This window comes from Oculina patagonica, chromosome 1 (assembly GCF_052425735.1).
Source record: "Oculina patagonica isolate OP01 chromosome 1, crgOcupat, whole genome shotgun sequence".
NCBI classification, from domain to species: Eukaryota; Metazoa; Cnidaria; class Anthozoa; order Scleractinia; family Oculinidae; genus Oculina; species Oculina patagonica.
This window is the reverse complement of record NC_135758.1, coordinates 25,102,925-25,119,738: the sequence shown is the minus strand read 5'-3', so window position 1 is coordinate 25,119,738 and position 16,814 is coordinate 25,102,925. Positions and strand designations below refer to the sequence as shown.

The window sequence follows — 16,814 nt, the reverse complement described above, 5'->3', positions numbered from 1 at the left end:
GGTTGAAATTGTGGCCAATATGAAAGGAACGAGCGAAACGATGTTAGATATCGGCTAAGATGGTGGAACTGTGGCCTTTTTCTGTCTTTTATCGAGCGTATTTTGGCACAATGAAGTTTAAAGAACGTTTTGCGTTTTGTCTGTGTGTAGTCCTTCTTATAGTTCCGTTTATTTGGTTACGGATGCGTGTCTCGGACAAGAAACACCCGTTGTTACATTCTGTTAATAGTGAGTCACAGTTTACAGTGGATGAGATGGATTTCAACAGGATTGATCATTCGCATCAACATGTACAGCGATCAAGCGAGGAAACTGATCGTGTGAAAACGAACTTTGATTTTACGGACACAGAACGCAAGGTAGAAAAGAGATTTGTTGATATAAACACCAACAAAGTCAACAAAGAAATCCGGGAAGAAGACCACAAGAAAAAGGCCGCCAATAATGATGTGGACTACGAATACGATGATCCGTGGTCAGTATGGAAAGACATGGTCAAGTCTCGGCAAATCACCGCTCCACATGACCCTGATGCGATGAATATGATTCTAGAAGCCATGATGTATAAGCCTATTGTGGCAGCCGGTGTTGGACGCCATGGGACTCAGTTGAAAGCCACTTTAACTCTTGAAGGAAAACAGACAGTAGTCTTTAAGCCTATGAGGTAAGACTGAATGAGATACACACAGTTATATTTTATTATTAATGCCCAGTGCAGATATCCAGCCTTCTAATCCAAGATGGAGATCTATTTATTTGAAGGTTAATGAGACCCATTTAGCTAGATGTTCTGTCAATTGTTATCTGCAATCAGTAGAAATCAATAAAGCAAAAAGTTGAGAGTTTGATTGATATTGATTGCCGATAAAAACAGGTAATGATCAATGATTGTAATATTGATCATTTGCTTTGAATTATTATAATAACTGTTTTGTTTACCACACTCCCAGATGATATTTGGCAAGATTGAACAGGAAAAATATTTTAGAGTTAAAAATACTGTGGTTGTGTAGTGCTTTGTAAGACTTTTAAAAATAAATCTTTGCAAGTTATGTCAGTATCTTAAAACTAACAATTATCTCATGAAATTCTACAGGATATTGCCTGATACTTGTAGCCAATGAGGGCAAAGTGAATGGGCTAAAATCAATTTCCACAAGATTGAGCAGGATAATTGTCAGTCAAAAATATTTTACAGCTAAAAAATAATGTCATTGGTAATGCACCACTTTGGAAGACTTAAAGCAATTCTAAGCAACCTATGTATATAATTTTTCGTAAATAAACCCCTTCAGGTAGCTGGTATATTGAAGCATAATGCCAGAGGCTGAAAGATTGTCCGAAAAAGTACAGTTGCCCAAGTAGGGAACTTTGAGGGTAACTGAAATTTTAAAGATAATCTTTTTCAGCCAAAGGCATTATCTATATACCAGCAAGCCACAAAGTGGTTTATTTACTTCATAACCCTCTGATTAATTTTTACAACGTGTTTTATCACTGGTAAGTTGATTAAAAACCTGCGTAAATAAACCCCTTCAGGTAGCTGGTATATTGAAGCATAATGCCAGAGGCTGAAAGATTGTCCGAAAAAGTACAGTTGCCCGAGTAGGGAACTTTGAGGGTAACTGAAATTTTAAAGATAATCTTTTTCAGCCAAAGGCATTATCTATATACCAGCAAGCCACAAAGTGGTTTATTTACTTCATAACCCTCTGATTAATTTTTACAACGTGCTTTATCACTGGTAAGTTGATTAAAAACCTGCGTATATCGCAGGATATATGTTACCAGTATGTACCAATGGCAGATATCGATAACATTTTGACCATATATGGGCAGCGTGTGACTAGTTAAATAATTAACAATTATCCTGCGAAATCGCGCGGAATATCGCCTGATACTTAGCCGACGAGGCCGTAGGCCGAGTTGGCTAAAATCAGACGATATTCCGCAAGATTGAGCAGGATAATTGTTTTATTATTCGACAAATTGTCAACGAAACACATTTTGCAGAAAGAAAAACGGTAATTATGCAGCGCTTTACAAGATTTCGGACGAATCTTCGCAACCTACGTATACCGCAGGATATCTGTTATGTACGGATGACAGATATCGTTAGCATTTTGACCATACATGGGCAGCGCGCGCATGTGTTGAATAATAATGTTGAATATCTGTTATATGGATAACAAGGACTTCCTCACCTGACCCTATTTGGACATCATGACAATTTGTGAATGAATGATAAACAGCCCACAACCTCAGGTATTGCAAATTATTCTTTACAGGTATCCCAGAGACTTTATAGTGGAAGGAACTCCATATGCTGGTTTTGACAGACATAATGGAGAAATTGCAGCATTTCATCTAGACAGGTAACATTATGTGCATTTTGTATTGTCTATTTTGGTTTCCTTTTGAATGACCTTAGCCTGTGATAATCATAGAATATTTCAACTAAATTTTCCTTTTATACAATTTATGTTTCTCGAAGATATTAGCCTTTTTCAGGCTACTCTAAAATTTGAGTTTAAATAAAGTTCATGTTATGTTATGTTATGTTCCATAGAATTTTAGGCTTCTACAGAGCACCACCAGTCGTTGGAAGAAACGTAAACTTAGAAGATGAGATAGAACCCATTGCAGAGAAGCGTCTTCTAGACACCTTCTTTAAAAAGGGTGAGATGCTGAATAAACACAGCTTTGAAATTGCTAAGCCATTCATCTTCTTGTTTTAACAACCCCTTTAATATGACTGCCCAATTAATACAAGCAATTTTTTTTCTGGTACAACAGTGGTACATGTAATTCAACAGGGTCCTACTGTAACCTACATTGTACATGTATGTGCATGGCATCACGAAAATTAATTATTAACTGGGTGACCTGTTACAAATTAAAAATCATTGCGACCGATTACAATACCAGTGCTGTGGGCATGCAGATTGTTTAATGAAAGTCGCATTTTTAAATGTAAAATGAATTCGAAATCGCCCAGCAATAAACAATTTTAAAATGTTTATTTTTTTGATTTTTTTGTTGTACAATTTTAGATTTATATTTTTTCTTGTAGAATTTCGTTATTATTGTTAAATGTTTACATTGAACATTTTAATTAGACTGTCCACAGCCCTCTATTTTTTCGTGTTTTTCGAACGATGAGCGCGCGGTGAGAACGGCGAGAGAACTGGACGCCAGCACAAAACGGAAGAAGCAAGAGGCTTTTTTGCGTTGAAAAATCGAGAGGCTGTGGACAGTCTATGTTTTAATGAATTAGAAATTGCCTAGCAACAAGCCACTTTGTTTTATGATGTTTTTGTTACATAATTTTAAGATTTTTTTTCTTTTAGAATTTTATATTGTTTTGTGATGTTTACATTTTTCAAATCGATTAGCAAATCACCAAGTAATCACTCCCCTGTGATGGGGGTATGGATATTTTCTGGAACCACACAATCAATAATTAGTACTGAAATGGATGCCAGAATGCAGGAAATGGCATTTCCAGGCCTCTAGATTTAAAAATTTTCTGGGGGGCATGCCCCCAGACCCCCCTAGGGGGAGGGACCTTATGGCCCCTCCATGTCATGGCCGCCTACTATAAAAGGGTCTGCCGCCTACTTCAAAACTTATTAAAACCCCTGAATCAGCAAACAAATGTGACTCATAACTCACTGAAAAACTGAAGAAAGAACATTAAACAGCAAACTTGTATTGTATTGGTTTCTTCACAGCATAATTATGATTGTACTACTCCACTACTGTACCATTTTACCATACTGGGTCAGGAGAACATGCAAAATATGAGCTGGTAATACACTGTAGAACAGGGCAAAAATACGGACAAATTTAAGTGTAGCAATAAAAAGCCAGACTAAACAATCCAAACTTTGACTTGTTTAAATTCTTTAGGCTTGAAATAATAGTGGGTAATAAATCTGTTATTCGATTAACGTTTAACGTTATTATAATAATGTCCATGCATATTATATACTAAACCATCAAATAAGGTGTATGTATTACATTTTTAGATGGAAATACTTGTTTCTATGGCCGCTGTTACTACTGTAAGAAGAAAGATGCTGCATGTGCCAATGGTACAACCATGGAGGGCTCTGTAACACTATGGCTGCCACAAGGATGGCCTCTTACAAAGTGGGCAAGCCCTTGGCAGAGAACATACAGTGATACTAGAAAGGCATTGTAAGTATTGTCACACTGGTTGGTACTATACATTCATGTATTGTATCGGACCGATTATAGTACTTCAACCCCGGGGGGGGTACTTGGGTAAATTTTTGTTGGGTATGTGCCGCTGGCCTCTCAGAACCCCTACCCCATTATAGTCATATTCTATGGCCAATTATAGACCCCATCTTAGTCACTTTTGGGTAAATTTAATTTTTACGACCCCAACTTAGTCACTTTCTGGGAGCCGTTTGTCAAATATTGAACAACAGCAATAAATACGGTAACATTTTTTTCGGCGAATATTTCCGTTCATAAATCACAACTTGCCAGATTTTCGTACTCTCAAAATCCCGGAAAAGTGTGACCCCATTCTAGTCACCCTATAAAAAATGCTTGAAATGGCGACCCCATTATAGTCAGTCCAGTCGTGAAAATGCGACCCCATCCAGCGGCACATCCCCATTAGCCCATTTATAGGAAGTGCCCCCCCCCCCCAGGACTTCAACTCCCAAGCAAAAATTTTTAATAATACGTACACTGTCGTTTTAGTTTGACACTTCACGTGTGACAGCCACGTGTTCCTGCACAAATATTCTATTGCTCTCTTTTGAGAAATAAATCTTTTTCTTGAGTATGAATAGTCAAGAATGTTTCAGTCCGGTGATGTTCTGGAGAGTCGAGAATCTAGTCTAGTTTTAAGTGAATTGAGACTCAATATTCAACTTGATGCTCTATATCCGATTCTAGGGTTTGTCAATACCCTACCCTCCCCCCTTATCCAGCGGGTTTGTCAACACCCTCCCCTCCCCCCTTATCCAGCCTGTTTAATACACCCTTATTTTAAAACAAGGTTTCAATTTTAATTAATTTGATTGCACAGGTGGGAGATAGACGATGACTACTGTAATAAGAAGGTGCTGAACAAATCGCCTTTTGATTCAGGTCCTCGTCTGCTAGATCTTCTGGATACAGCACTGTTTGACTTTTTAATAGGTTGGTAACCCATGTATTTTATGAATTTACAGTCTACATGGGTGTAAGTACATGTAAGAGGTTTGAAGCACTGATTATTACACTGTTCAAAGAAAGTACAGCAATCTGATTTAATCTCCTTCAATTTTTTCCATCCGTACCTTCTTTTGTATTTGCTGTGTTAGTGGAATTGCCCTTCACAGTTTTAAATGGTTCTTTTTTTTTTTCATTTCTCTCAATTTAATGGTATGTCTAAATTTGGCTTAACTCCGTGACACAGTTCCTTTAAGTTGCAGTTTTCGTTTTCCATCGGTGACGTAAGAAGTCTTGAAAGTTCCACATGCTAATCTGGTTAATAAAAAAAAAATAATACATAATATTTTTCACAATCAGGAAATGCCGACAGACATCACTATGAGACTTTCAAAGATGAAGGAGACACCGGAATGCCGCTGCATTTGGATAATGCCAAGAGGTAACATTGTTGAATTGCGCATGCCTAGCTTTCAAAAACATGGCTCAACGAACTTGGCGTTCCCCTTGATCAGCGGTCGGAAAACTCAACGTCTCTGGGCTAATTGTGCGCATGCGCCGGAGATTGTGGTGAAACGAACAAGTTTTCAACAACCAATCAGATTCGGTCGTCTGGGGGGCGGGCTTTCAGTTTAGCCCTTGATTAGCCCAGAGGTCCCGATCCCCGGCGCAGTCCAGAACGATCGCGGCCTCTGGGGACAAGATTGATCAAATTGATTCTGCAACGGAACAAGGAACTAAGATTCAAGGTATGAGATTGGTCTCCGACAAGAATGAAACGCAAGGACTGAAATGTGGCATCTGAATCATGAATCCAACATAGTCATATTGACCATTAGGTCACTGTACCTTCCACGAAGTGTCGTTTGTAAAAGTACATGTAAAAGTTTATATTGTATTTATAACGCTTCGTTTTCATTTTGTAGTTTTGGTGATCCTCATCACGATGAAATGTCTATCCTTGCTCCTATTTATCAATGTTGCAAGTAAGTCAACTGCAATTATAAGACCTTAATTAACTAGTTACTTCTTAATTGATTCTATTTCTCTGTGTACCTCTTTTTATCGGTTTTTCAACTTTAATTGAAAAAGAGTAAGATTTTAAGCCGAATTTTCAATGTGTGGTTGACCTTTATTGGAGCATTTATAATTGAGAATAGGAATTTTCAGTTAAGTTACACAATTACAGAAGCTTTGGATTGAACAAGTCAATGAGCTATTCAGTCATTTCAGCGTATGGTAAAAAGAAATCTTTGTCGTGGAAAAGAACACAGAAAGTACGTTCAGTACTAACAGTTTTCCCAAGCAATTTGTCCCCGACGTAAAAAGGGAAAGGTGCTTACTTCATTTAACTTCTGTTTAAAGCACACTTCCGAGTACTTTGCAGGGTAACTTTCTTTACTCTAGTCTTGCTTTCTCTTAGCTCTATAAAACACCTTTAACAGTCAACTCTCGTTATAGCGAACTCGTTCGGGGCGTCGTTTAGTGTCCGTTATAGCGAGAGTCCGCAATAGCGGGAGTCATTCCCAGTCACACCTCTTTTGTCGGGGATCTGGATTTTGTTCGTGATAGCGGGGAGTCCGCAAGGCGAGAGTTGACTTAACGAGATTTTGACTTCTCTGCTATTCAAAGGAAATGTTGTTTGCGTGATCCGTTTTTTCCATGTGCCTGCTTTTGCTTTTAAAGTTTCCTACTCGCCTGCGACTTAAATCTTTACATGCCATAGTAGAAAAGGAATTGTGAAACTAAATGATAGAAAGTTGTGGGGAACAAATTTTCACTGGCGCATCCACAGCGCGCAAGTGTGTTTCGCGTTTTCTATTATTTTTCTTCAAATTCTGATACATGTAGGTCAGTGTATTAGGCCATTTGTTGCCGTAGACTTGTTTTTAGCGGTTGACAACGGTCATCTAAAAGTTTCTTTTCTAGGCAGAGCATCGGGCGGACCGTTATTGAACTGTGATTTGTTTCTCTTTTAGACTACGGCGGTCCACCTGGAATCGCTTTCTAGCGATAAGTCGAAAAAAGACGCCTCTAAGTGAACTTCTACGGAAAGCGACGGAAGAAGATCCCGTCGCGCCGATTTTATCAGATCCTCACTTCAAAGCTATCGATAGAAGAATGAAAATCGCCATTGACACGGTAAAGATGTGCATTGAAAATCACGGGGAGGATAGAGTTTTGGTTTCTGAAGAAGTCGTTTAGATTTCATCCGACTCGCCGTATTTATTTATTTTGCAAGTTTCAATAGAAATTTTGAAATATAAAAATTATATTTTGGTCACGCACATTCAGAAGGTATTTGGGAAAGGGAAATATATATAGTATGTTCTACTCAAAAGGAAATATTTTAGCCCAAAGGGAACAAGGTTATGATGCTCTATCTGTTTACGCCTTTACTCGATTAAACGAATTCCCAATTGACTCCTCTCTCTCTCAACCAAAAGGCTCTTTAAAATAAGGGCCTCTCTCAAAAGAAATGCTCCTCATTAAATGAATTTCCCTCAGATTTAAAGACGCTAACAAATAAAGGGCTAGCTAGCACTTCAAAATTAATTACGTAAATGCCCGTAATATGTTGTGCAGAGTGTTTACAAACCCCAAATTAACGTTAAATTGATTTCGCAGTTTTACGTGGTGTGCGTGGTTTGAAGTGAGTAAATGTGCGCTAACATTGGGTATCGACAATAAATGCTCAAATGATTAATAATTTATTTTTAAAGATGAGTAACGAAACATTAAAAGAAGTATTTGTTTGTTTTGAAAAACATGGAGGCGCACAATAAAAAGAATCTGGGCTCCTGGAGTCTTCGACGCCATCTGTTCAGAAATCTAAATTTTGTCTACCTCTGCTTGCTGGCTGACTGGCATCAGTGGCATGTTTGCTCATTTCTACCAGCAAACCTAAAATATTTTAAGGACAAATTGGCAAAAGTTCTATATTTGTTCTTTCTAGTTTTGTTTGATTTGGAAGAGGTACGTAAGGTGATCCTCGTAAATGCCAATAGCTCAAAACTAATGCTTCATTCAATGTTAATTGACAAATGTCCCCCACTCTTCCACTGAAAGTCAATTTTTATTGTGCGCCTTTGTGGTTTGCATTGCATTTGAGCGTTTTTACTCACGTGACCAGCAGCCATATTGGTGAAAATCGGGCTTAATGGCATTAAACTTCAAGAGATGGTATGCCTTGAATGTAAAGTCGAAATAATATGTAATGTCTCAAAACAAGCTCGAATTTTGCCACACATGGCTTCTGAAAGCAAATTAACTCCTTAGAAATGAAATGAAATTACTAGTTTTATTATCCGTTGCCAGGTTTCTTTATAGTTTTTCCTGAAGAATGCGTTATTTTTCAATGATTTTTAATGGAAAGTTACTTTTTTGGCCCCGAAAAAGTGCGATTCCTTAGAAAAAGGCTTTGCTTTAATATTTTAGTTCTACTGAAACATTAGCTAAAGGATTTTCTTAAATGGTAGTAACAGTAGGAAATGCTAGCTAGGAAATGTTTTAAAAGTTAACCAAATTAATATCTATTTTACTAAAGATCAAATTGATAAGAAGTGCAGTGCATCGTGAATATAAATATAATTATATTTCAGAAGACAAAGCGTACAAAATAAATTTATTTATTATAACTTTTTTGTCTGGAAAATTTTTCTGCCTGGTTCGTGTCCCTAACGCTAGAAGTTTCCACTTATCAAGCAAACATCAGGATAAACGTCTTTACAATTTGTTTCGTTATGCTTGCAAAACTAAACGGAGGTCAAACTAGTTGCTTATATATAGTAACAATTAGTGGGGGATCTAGAGGAGGGGTTTACACCCCACCCCATCCCGGCCCCACAAATATAAGGGGTGAACATTTTGCGCCCCCACCCACTTCATTGCAGCCTCTTTCGAGCGAAAAGGATTTATCTTCACCGTTTCACCCCTTCCCTTCAGTTTGAGTACCTCTGGATACGGCACTGACAATGAATCTTGTCAACAACAACAACTTTTAATATACCTTTTGAGCCTACTTAGACTCAAGCGCATTTTAATTTGGCATCACAATGAGAAAACGACCTGTAGTCAGTTTTTCTACGTCATCCCTCTTTGTCTTAGTTACGTGGTTACATCAGTAGTGCCAAAGTAATTCTAGGTCCACGAAGAACTTTGAATATAAACAAGCGAGCAGACGCATTAATAGCTGACTCTAGAATTTGAAAGTGTCTTAATCCGCATAGAAAACAGATTGCATGGATCGGGTAGAACAAGCGTATAGGAAAGACAAATTATCATGTTATGTCTTTCTATTTATTCTCCCTGTGTCTTTTGATCAGTTGTTTCTTACATGTTTCTTTCTGGCATATATAGACAACTCGACAAATAGGAATTCTTTCTCGTCCCAGGCCCTGTCAGAAAGGTGGTTTGGGGAAACAGGGGAATTTGTGTAGCGAGAAAGGAACAACGGAACAAGATCTCTGGTAGCGCTTTAAGGCCCAGCAATACGAGCACAATGTTCTCTCAATTTGTCTCTTAACACTGTACAATTGCATTGAAAGTTATAAAGTGTTGTCGCGTATCACCTGTTGCACTAAGTTTAACTCAGATCATGTCTGACAACAACATGTTGCCACAGCTAGCAACAACACTTGACAACTTGAAATGCAGCAATGTTGCGAGACAAGTGAAGGAAAATGTCCCGCGTATTACTGGGCCTTTAGGACGGTCATTTCTTTTCTAACGAAATTTTAAAACTGGTAATGCAACGTTTTGTCCGTTCAGCGTATCCGGCGATATTCTATTACTCAACCCAACTGTATCCTCGTTTTACATTCACACTGCTCGTATACATGGCAGCGCTTTTCATAATGCGACTCAACATAAACCAAACAAAGCGCAATCGACTTCTGGAGCCATTATTCCGTTTCCCGGTCCGCCGACCTTACACCATCTGTCCTTTGGCTGGCGTGCTACCGATCACAACTAAAGCTGATGGTTGTTCATCGCAAACCACTTGTGTAGCTGCAAAAGAAACAAAAGTAAACTTTACTTTCTTTGTTGTGTTTTGCATTACAAGTGCTTGCCGTGGACTGGGCGAAAGGTAATGTAATGATAAAAATTGTTATTAAGAATAACGTAGGAATAGATCGGTTCGAAGTAGAAGTGAAAGGCAGAAGTGTTTTTTGCGGTTTGGCTAAGGTATCTGGAAGAAAATTTAAGCCGTTTCCACATTATTATTTTTTTTCTGGCTTTCTTGGATGTTATATTGTACATGGTTAAGGACATGTTTCCTCTGTACTTTTCTTTCACACTGTCTGGCTACACGTAACACTAAAAGGATAGAAATAGTTCCGGATACTTACGAAGTCTAGCTACAAGGCCAGGTGTACCGCATAACAACTGAGACAGCACTTGCTTTTTGCGATAGTAAATAACGGTTACGCCAATTAAAAGGCACCCAGCCAACGCAGCAGCAAATACAATCAGCCAACCGCTACTGTTGATTTTCATACCCTCGGTAGCCACCATGCCTTGCGAGCCTGCAGGTTTTCTGGTCATTGCCGAGGTAGCATGCGCAGTCGTGCCATTTGCCACAGGCGCGCACTTGATAGTGTTGACATCGTAACGACAAATTTGGTTGGCTGGAAGGTTCTTTTGGTCACTGCACTGTTTTTCTATATCTTCGTCCCAATGTTCACTGTCAGTACAGCACCAAGAACACGGGTGACAGTCGCCGGTTACAGCTCGATAGTACCTGCCGTGTAAATAAAATATGGAACTAGTCAATCTCTTTTAAAATAGCCTGTTCAGTTATGAGTTTACATTGGAGCCCAGCATCCTCATGTTCCTCGGTCAGGAGCGACCATCATTCTTGTCCCCATAGCCCTTTCCGTTTCCCTAGCGGGCAGGGCCTTGGCACGAGAAACGAAGGGCTTTGGCTTTCAGTCCTAGATTTTAGGACTTTCGGTCTTCATGTATGCAGTCGTGATGTTTCTTTACATTTGAGAAAGTCATGGCGTTTTTGACTTCCGTTCAAGATTTCTTTGTTTCAAACAGCCAATCAAAAAAAATTCGAGTTAATTCAAAAATCTTAATATGTCCCCAGAGCCCTTCGTTTCTCGTGCCACGGCCCTACCGGCTAAGAGAGACGAAAAGGGCTATGAGGGCGAGAATGGAGCGGCCTTCTGTTAACCGAAGACCAAAGAACGGGATTGAATGGAAGTGATGACCGGAGAGATACAGGCGGTACTCTCAACCGCTGATCACTATGATCGAAGGTGTTAAGAACGAGATTGGATTGGTTGAAATAGGACGGAGTGAAGTCTCAATACAGTAGAACCCCGGTAACTCGAACTCGGATAACTCGAACAAACCCGCTAACTCGAACTTACTTCCATTTCCCTTGGACTCTCTTTTCAGTCGTTTTTAGTCGGTTAACTCGAAAACCCCGCTAACTCGAACTGTTTTTCGTTTCCCTTCAGAGTTCGAGTTACTGGGGTTCAACTGTATTTTAGTAACTTTCCAGGCAGAATTTATATTAAACTTGTTCTCTCTATGTATTCTTTTAATTGGCTTTCTAACTTTTTGCCTCTCCCCACCCCTTCAAACCATACTTGATCGTTTTCAGATATCTATAGAATGATAACTTAAGATATGTATACATTCCTGCTACAGCGCACCAAGCAAATTCTCATCCAGTCTACCATCAGACATGACAAAGATAACTCGTGTTTTGGTTATCTCGTCACGTGCTAGCATAGGTATCCGATTAGGAGAAGTGTTTGTCCGTTCGACAGTAGATATACATACCCAGCATTGCACTTTCCGCAAACCGCGTTCTTCGTGGCAGTACAAGGACTGATCTCCTCTTCATTAAGGTCACAGATGGTGCATGGCTTACATGAAGACAAGTCGTGCTTATCAGAGTACGATTCCCCTGGTGTGCACTGTACGCACTCCACAGCAACATCACCTGTGACACGTGATCCGCACTGCGGGACCATGCCTTGACCCTCGGGACATTCGGGACAGTCCAGACATTCAACTTCCTTAGGTCTCAGGATAGTAAGCTGGTTCCACCTGCACTTCCGGCCAGATGCTACTTGCGCTGAAAACTGAAAATGGTTGGTTTGAATCAGAAACCATATATGGTCATATATGGCATTAACTGAAAATTTGGTCGCGCGAACCTTACGAGGAAACTCTGGATAAAGGCGGTCAAAATGGCCGCGAGACAGAAGTAACATAGAACTGACCATCAGTTTTTTTAGTGGTAAATTTGCGAACCATTTTCTGAAAACTTTAAAAGTTGACTTTGAAATACTTGACTTTAAAAGTTGCGTATGTCGAAACGAAACCAGATATCTAAGCGTGCTTCGGCTAACCTGTGATGTTTTGAAAAGAAAAACAACTTTTGGATTTTTTTGTCTGATTTTTGGAATTTTTTCAACAAAATGTAATCAAGGGTATAAGTGATTTTAAAAGAATAGGAGAAGGTATAGATTTAATAAATATTTTTTTATATAAATCTTTATTAAATCTATACTTAAAACGTTAGACTTTTTTATTTTCTCCCATTACAGATTCTGAAATTCTGGCTATTTTCCGAATCCCAACCAGACAACACCCATGTATTTTTCTTTTCGTGTTTATCGTCCTTAGGAGAACCCAACGACAGATTTTCTACATGTTTATTTTCCGCATTTTTTCGCGGTATTGCGGTACTTGTCGAATTGTTTTGCGGTGTTGTGGTGTTCGGCACACCACAGTGACCGCCCCATTTTTTCACTGATGCAACTGTGCACACTGCAATACAGTGTTCCTAGTAAACAAATTCTTTAACTGTACTTGCGTGAAAATGATATCCGGGAGAGAGCGCAAGTGCACGCAAGTCCTGGACAAATTAAGTCCAAAGTCGAAACAGGTTGAAAACGTACTTTAACTTTCAACGTCCTTTTGAACAGCGCATTAGAGACCGAAAAACTAGACATAAAAACCCATAAGAGGACTCGTACGCGTTACACAGGATAATACGGATTTCTACGATTCATGGATTAAGCTAGACCGATCTGTTACGGAATGAATTGTAAATGAGATGCGGAAATACAGCAGTACAGAGTATAATGCACCACCCCCGCTGAAGTTAAGTTCAATAAAATACCCCGGGGGGCATTAAAAAAAGTTTTATACGGGGAGGCTCAACCCCAAGCTCTTACCCCTTACCCTTTTATATACCATTTTCACAGAAATTGTACCCCTTTTTTATACTGATAAAAGGTACCCCTTTCATATACCTAAAAGACATGGCATAGACTTAGAACGGGACGTTTTCTTGTCATTTTCATGTTGCGCTTTATAAATTAAAATAATACAGTCATATAATGCGTCTGTTCGAAATATTTTTATTCAAGGCCCTTTTAGAAACCTAAATGACAGATTTCCATACCCTTTCATATACCTAAACTTGTGAAATCCCTACCCTTTATATACCTGAAGCCTAAAAAAGGTCATGGAGTACCCCCCAGAAGTAAAATACTTAGAGAAAACAAAAGAGATTTTGAAAAGGCGATCACAAAGCCAAAAACGTCAATCATTTTATGCCGCAATTCTATTTCTATTAAAGAAGGGTGATATAAATGTTTTTGCTTCTTTCGAGTTTCGTGAAAGAATTAGAAATATTTCGAAACCCACACACATTGTCTGTCATAATTTTAAATGCTGTCACTTTTAAGGAAAGAGCGAGAAAGTGTTCGGTATTGGGAACGCGCTCAAGCAAAAATCCGGATAAGCCATGAGGAATTAAGGGACTTTCCCCGGATTTTGTTGACTAAACTGAAAGTACTGTCGGCCATTTAGCTATTTTAAAAGAGCTTAATTAAATTTTCAGTCTGTGCTGGGTTGATGCGAGGTGGGATTTTTCCCTTCTGTAATAAAACAATTCAAATGTCAACAAGCCTTTGTTCTTGGGGATATCGAAAGCGAAAGAGAAAGCAAACCATTTTCGGAATTAGCAGATTATAATACTTGCAGCATTAATCAACTTTCTTATATACTAGAACAGATAAATCGATTTACCTACCCGTGGCTAATGTTGCGATTTTTTAAATAATAAAAACCGAAAATATCAAACCACGTGCGAAGTTTCCACGGGTTAAAGTGACCACTGTGAACAACGGCATAATTGTTTGATTCAGTGTCGTATTAAAAAATAACTTACAAGCAGATTTAACACGATCAATTCAAGAGTTTATTACATCATGCTTTGAATTTTGTAAAAGTAAGGTACTTTTTCAAACTGTGAACGTGATATACACAGGAAATATCTTAAGAGGAGTAATTGTTATTATTTATTAAGCTAACGTACCGTGCAAAGAGAAGAGACGCAAATCAGGACAAAAAGATCCGGGTAGAACAGAGACGACATAGCTTTGCACTTTAACAATGAGCCTGAAAAGTGTAAAAGATCGTCATTTCTCTTATTGTAATTTATTTTCCTTAATGCTTATCTTACTTTATTTAATAAACGCTTTTATTATATGAATGCCTCGATCGTCATTTAATATTTGATTTTAAAAATGTGAATGATGTAATACCGTAATCCACGGTGTTTAGTTAACAGAACAAAATAAATTTTGGTGTTTAAGTCACCTTCGCTACAAAAACCGTTTTTAACGGCGACATAGCTGCAATAATTCACTTCCACTTAGAGACAGAAATTTTTTATTCTTTCTGTAAACTTCAGTCAAATTTGCTTCGCATGCACAATTTCAAAGTATTAAGCAGTCTACGAAATGTTATCAAAGTCCACATTTCCTTGTCCAGCTACTTGCGTGGACTTTTAAAGTCCTAAATATCCTTTTGTCCGTTTAGATACATCTTGCACAAGAATAACTCAAGAATAATTGTGGGATAATCCCAAACTAACAAAGTTATTTTTTACGTTTTTGCTTAGTCATCTCAATTCAAGTGACCACGTTTAATATATACGGAAGGAACCCGGAATGTTAAATACGGCATGACATGTTACCACGCACGTCTGTCGTCCTTACTGCTCAAACGGCGAGGAAAAAATACAATACACATCAATTACCTGCACCAGAGGAAGATTCCTGAATGATTTTGATTTTCCCGATGGAGGAGGCTCTTCCTTCGGTGAATTAACAAGTTTAGAAGTGCAGCCCGTCGCAAAATGCTATTTTATCTGATGACTGAACTAACAAGGGAAAACCCCCACCCTCGACCTCGCTCAAACTCGCCGCTGTGTGGTATTATGTGTCATATTTCGGAATGTAACAACATCAAAACGGGCAGATTTCTCAAAGGGAACGGGGAATCTAGGTTTGACTGAACAAATTTTTAACCATTATTATGAGAAATGTTATGGCCCACACTTTTGTTTTTTCTTTTTTTGCTTTCAATTGAGTAAAATCACTAATGCGCAACGCTTTTGGAACAACGAAAACTATTCATGGAACATGTGGATTGTATACACAACAACCTACGCCTTAAGATTATGCAGAATGAAGCAAGTGTCGACTTTTCTGGAAACATGAAATGGGAATCTGGCAGCTGTATTTGACAAAACACTGTTCCTTTTTTAATTTTCTGTACGGTTAAAAACCTCTGGCCAGTAATTTAACCAAATTGTCCAAGGATCACTGGGTGTTTTGCAGTTTCCTTTTCCTTCCCCACCCCACTACAAGCGCCAGCCATTTAGGCTCCGATCCTGTATTTTTCTCGTAAAAGTTGATTGGAGATATAGATAAGACTTAACATCGGTTATTCTTGCCGTAGCGGCCGCGATCCCTTTGGTCAGCACCAAGAATAATCAGATCTGAAACTGACAACAAATAATAATGAATTTTCAGTTTCGTATGTTGCGAGTTCGTCCGAATATTCAAATTCTAAGTGAAATCAAACTCTGTGGCCCCGTGACTTAATAATCCCAGGATACACAGGCAGACCTACAGTGCTATCTCGGGGAAATAAACGGACTATTTACTTTACAGAAGAGATATCACTCAGTGGGTTCCCCTGCGAGGTAGTCAGCAGTGGTTGTCAAGTCTGCCACCTAAGCAGACCGGGGCTCGATACCTTGTCAGTGAACCATATTTTCTCGTATGTCATATCCCCCCCGGGGGGGAGGGGGGGACTCAGGTATGTTTTTGAAGAAAATGTGCCGCCCGGATCCTCGAAGTAGCACCCCGTTGTATAAAGAATTTACATCGCAAATGATGCTCCGTTTTAGAAACACGCCGATTATTTATTTTTTAACACCCCGTTTTTGCTGCTAATAATTTTAAAACTTTCGTGCGTTCAAAATCATACCCCGTTCTAGGAATCGTACAATATCGTCTCTAAAATGGATACCCCGTATTAGATATCGGGAGCCAAAAATCACGACACCGTTGGGCGGCACATACCCGTATAGGTAATATGGGAGAGCCCCCACCCCCTGGGTCAAATCCTTTCTTTATAGACCCTCTTTATACGTTTCAGCCTAAACTAGTTTGGGCCCATCTCAGTCCCAAGAGCCCGCGTTACGTCCGTAAATTACGGACTTTGGAACCGGCCTGAGATGTCGTTATTCTTAGTGCTGACCAAAACGATTGCGGTCTCTGGGGCGACAT

At 38.9% G+C, this 16,814-nt stretch overlaps 3 protein-coding genes and 1 long non-coding RNA gene across 5 annotated transcripts in view; 2 read left to right on the top strand and 2 right to left on the bottom strand.

Annotated features, from left to right (window-relative positions):
- The window catches only part of LOC144642876 (glycosaminoglycan xylosylkinase-like), a 77,585-nt gene extending 69,249 nt beyond the window's left edge, over positions 1-8,336 (top strand). The window contains exon 9 of the transcript XR_013568810.1: positions 7,855-8,336. The gene's annotated coding sequence lies outside the window, so the exon portion shown is untranslated. The remainder of the gene's footprint in view (positions 1-7,854) is intronic.
- Positions 1-16,814, bottom strand: part of LOC144644245 (uncharacterized) — a 97,089-nt gene that overhangs the window by 23,112 nt on the left and 57,163 nt on the right. The window lies entirely within an intron of this gene.
- Positions 25-7,860, top strand: LOC144642867 (glycosaminoglycan xylosylkinase-like). The gene is made up of 8 exons (XM_078501962.1): positions 25-664; positions 2,289-2,375; positions 2,570-2,679; positions 4,032-4,203; positions 5,072-5,184; positions 5,557-5,638; positions 6,123-6,182; positions 7,176-7,860. The coding sequence occupies exons 1-8, from the start codon at positions 60-62 to the stop codon at positions 7,399-7,401; spliced, it is 1,455 nt and encodes a 484-aa protein (XP_078358088.1). The 5' UTR covers positions 25-59; the 3' UTR covers positions 7,402-7,860.
- On the bottom strand, positions 8,830-15,463 carry LOC144642913 (tumor necrosis factor receptor superfamily member 1A-like). The gene is made up of 5 exons (XM_078502386.1): positions 15,437-15,463; positions 15,275-15,376; positions 11,995-12,299; positions 10,548-10,939; positions 8,830-10,206 (listed from the first exon to the last, which is right to left on the bottom strand). Exons 1-5 carry the CDS (start codon positions 15,461-15,463, stop codon positions 10,127-10,129), a joined length of 906 nt encoding a protein of 301 aa, XP_078358512.1. The 3' UTR covers positions 8,830-10,126.

Bases quoted from the DNA above. Each gene is read 5' to 3' on its own strand.
- LOC144642867 (XM_078501962.1), top strand. From the start codon at position 60: ATGGTGGAACTGTGGCCTTTTTCTGTCTTTTATCGAGCGTATTTTGGC. The intron at 5,185-5,556 runs GTTGGTAACCCA...TTTCACAATCAG, and splicing joins ACTGTTTGACTTTTTAATAG to GAAATGCCGACAGACATCAC. The intron at 6,183-7,175 runs GTAAGTCAACTG...TTTCTCTTTTAG, and splicing joins CCTATTTATCAATGTTGCAA to ACTACGGCGGTCCACCTGGA.
- LOC144642913 (XM_078502386.1), bottom strand. From the start codon at position 15,463: ATGACACATAATACCACACAGCGGCGA. The intron at 12,300-15,274 runs GTAATTGATGTG...AACCATTTTCAG, and splicing joins GGAATCTTCCTCTGGTGCAG to TTTTCAGCGCAAGTAGCATC. The intron at 10,940-11,994 runs GTATGTATATCT...TTTACACGGCAG, and splicing joins TGCGGAAAGTGCAATGCTGG to GTACTATCGAGCTGTAACCG.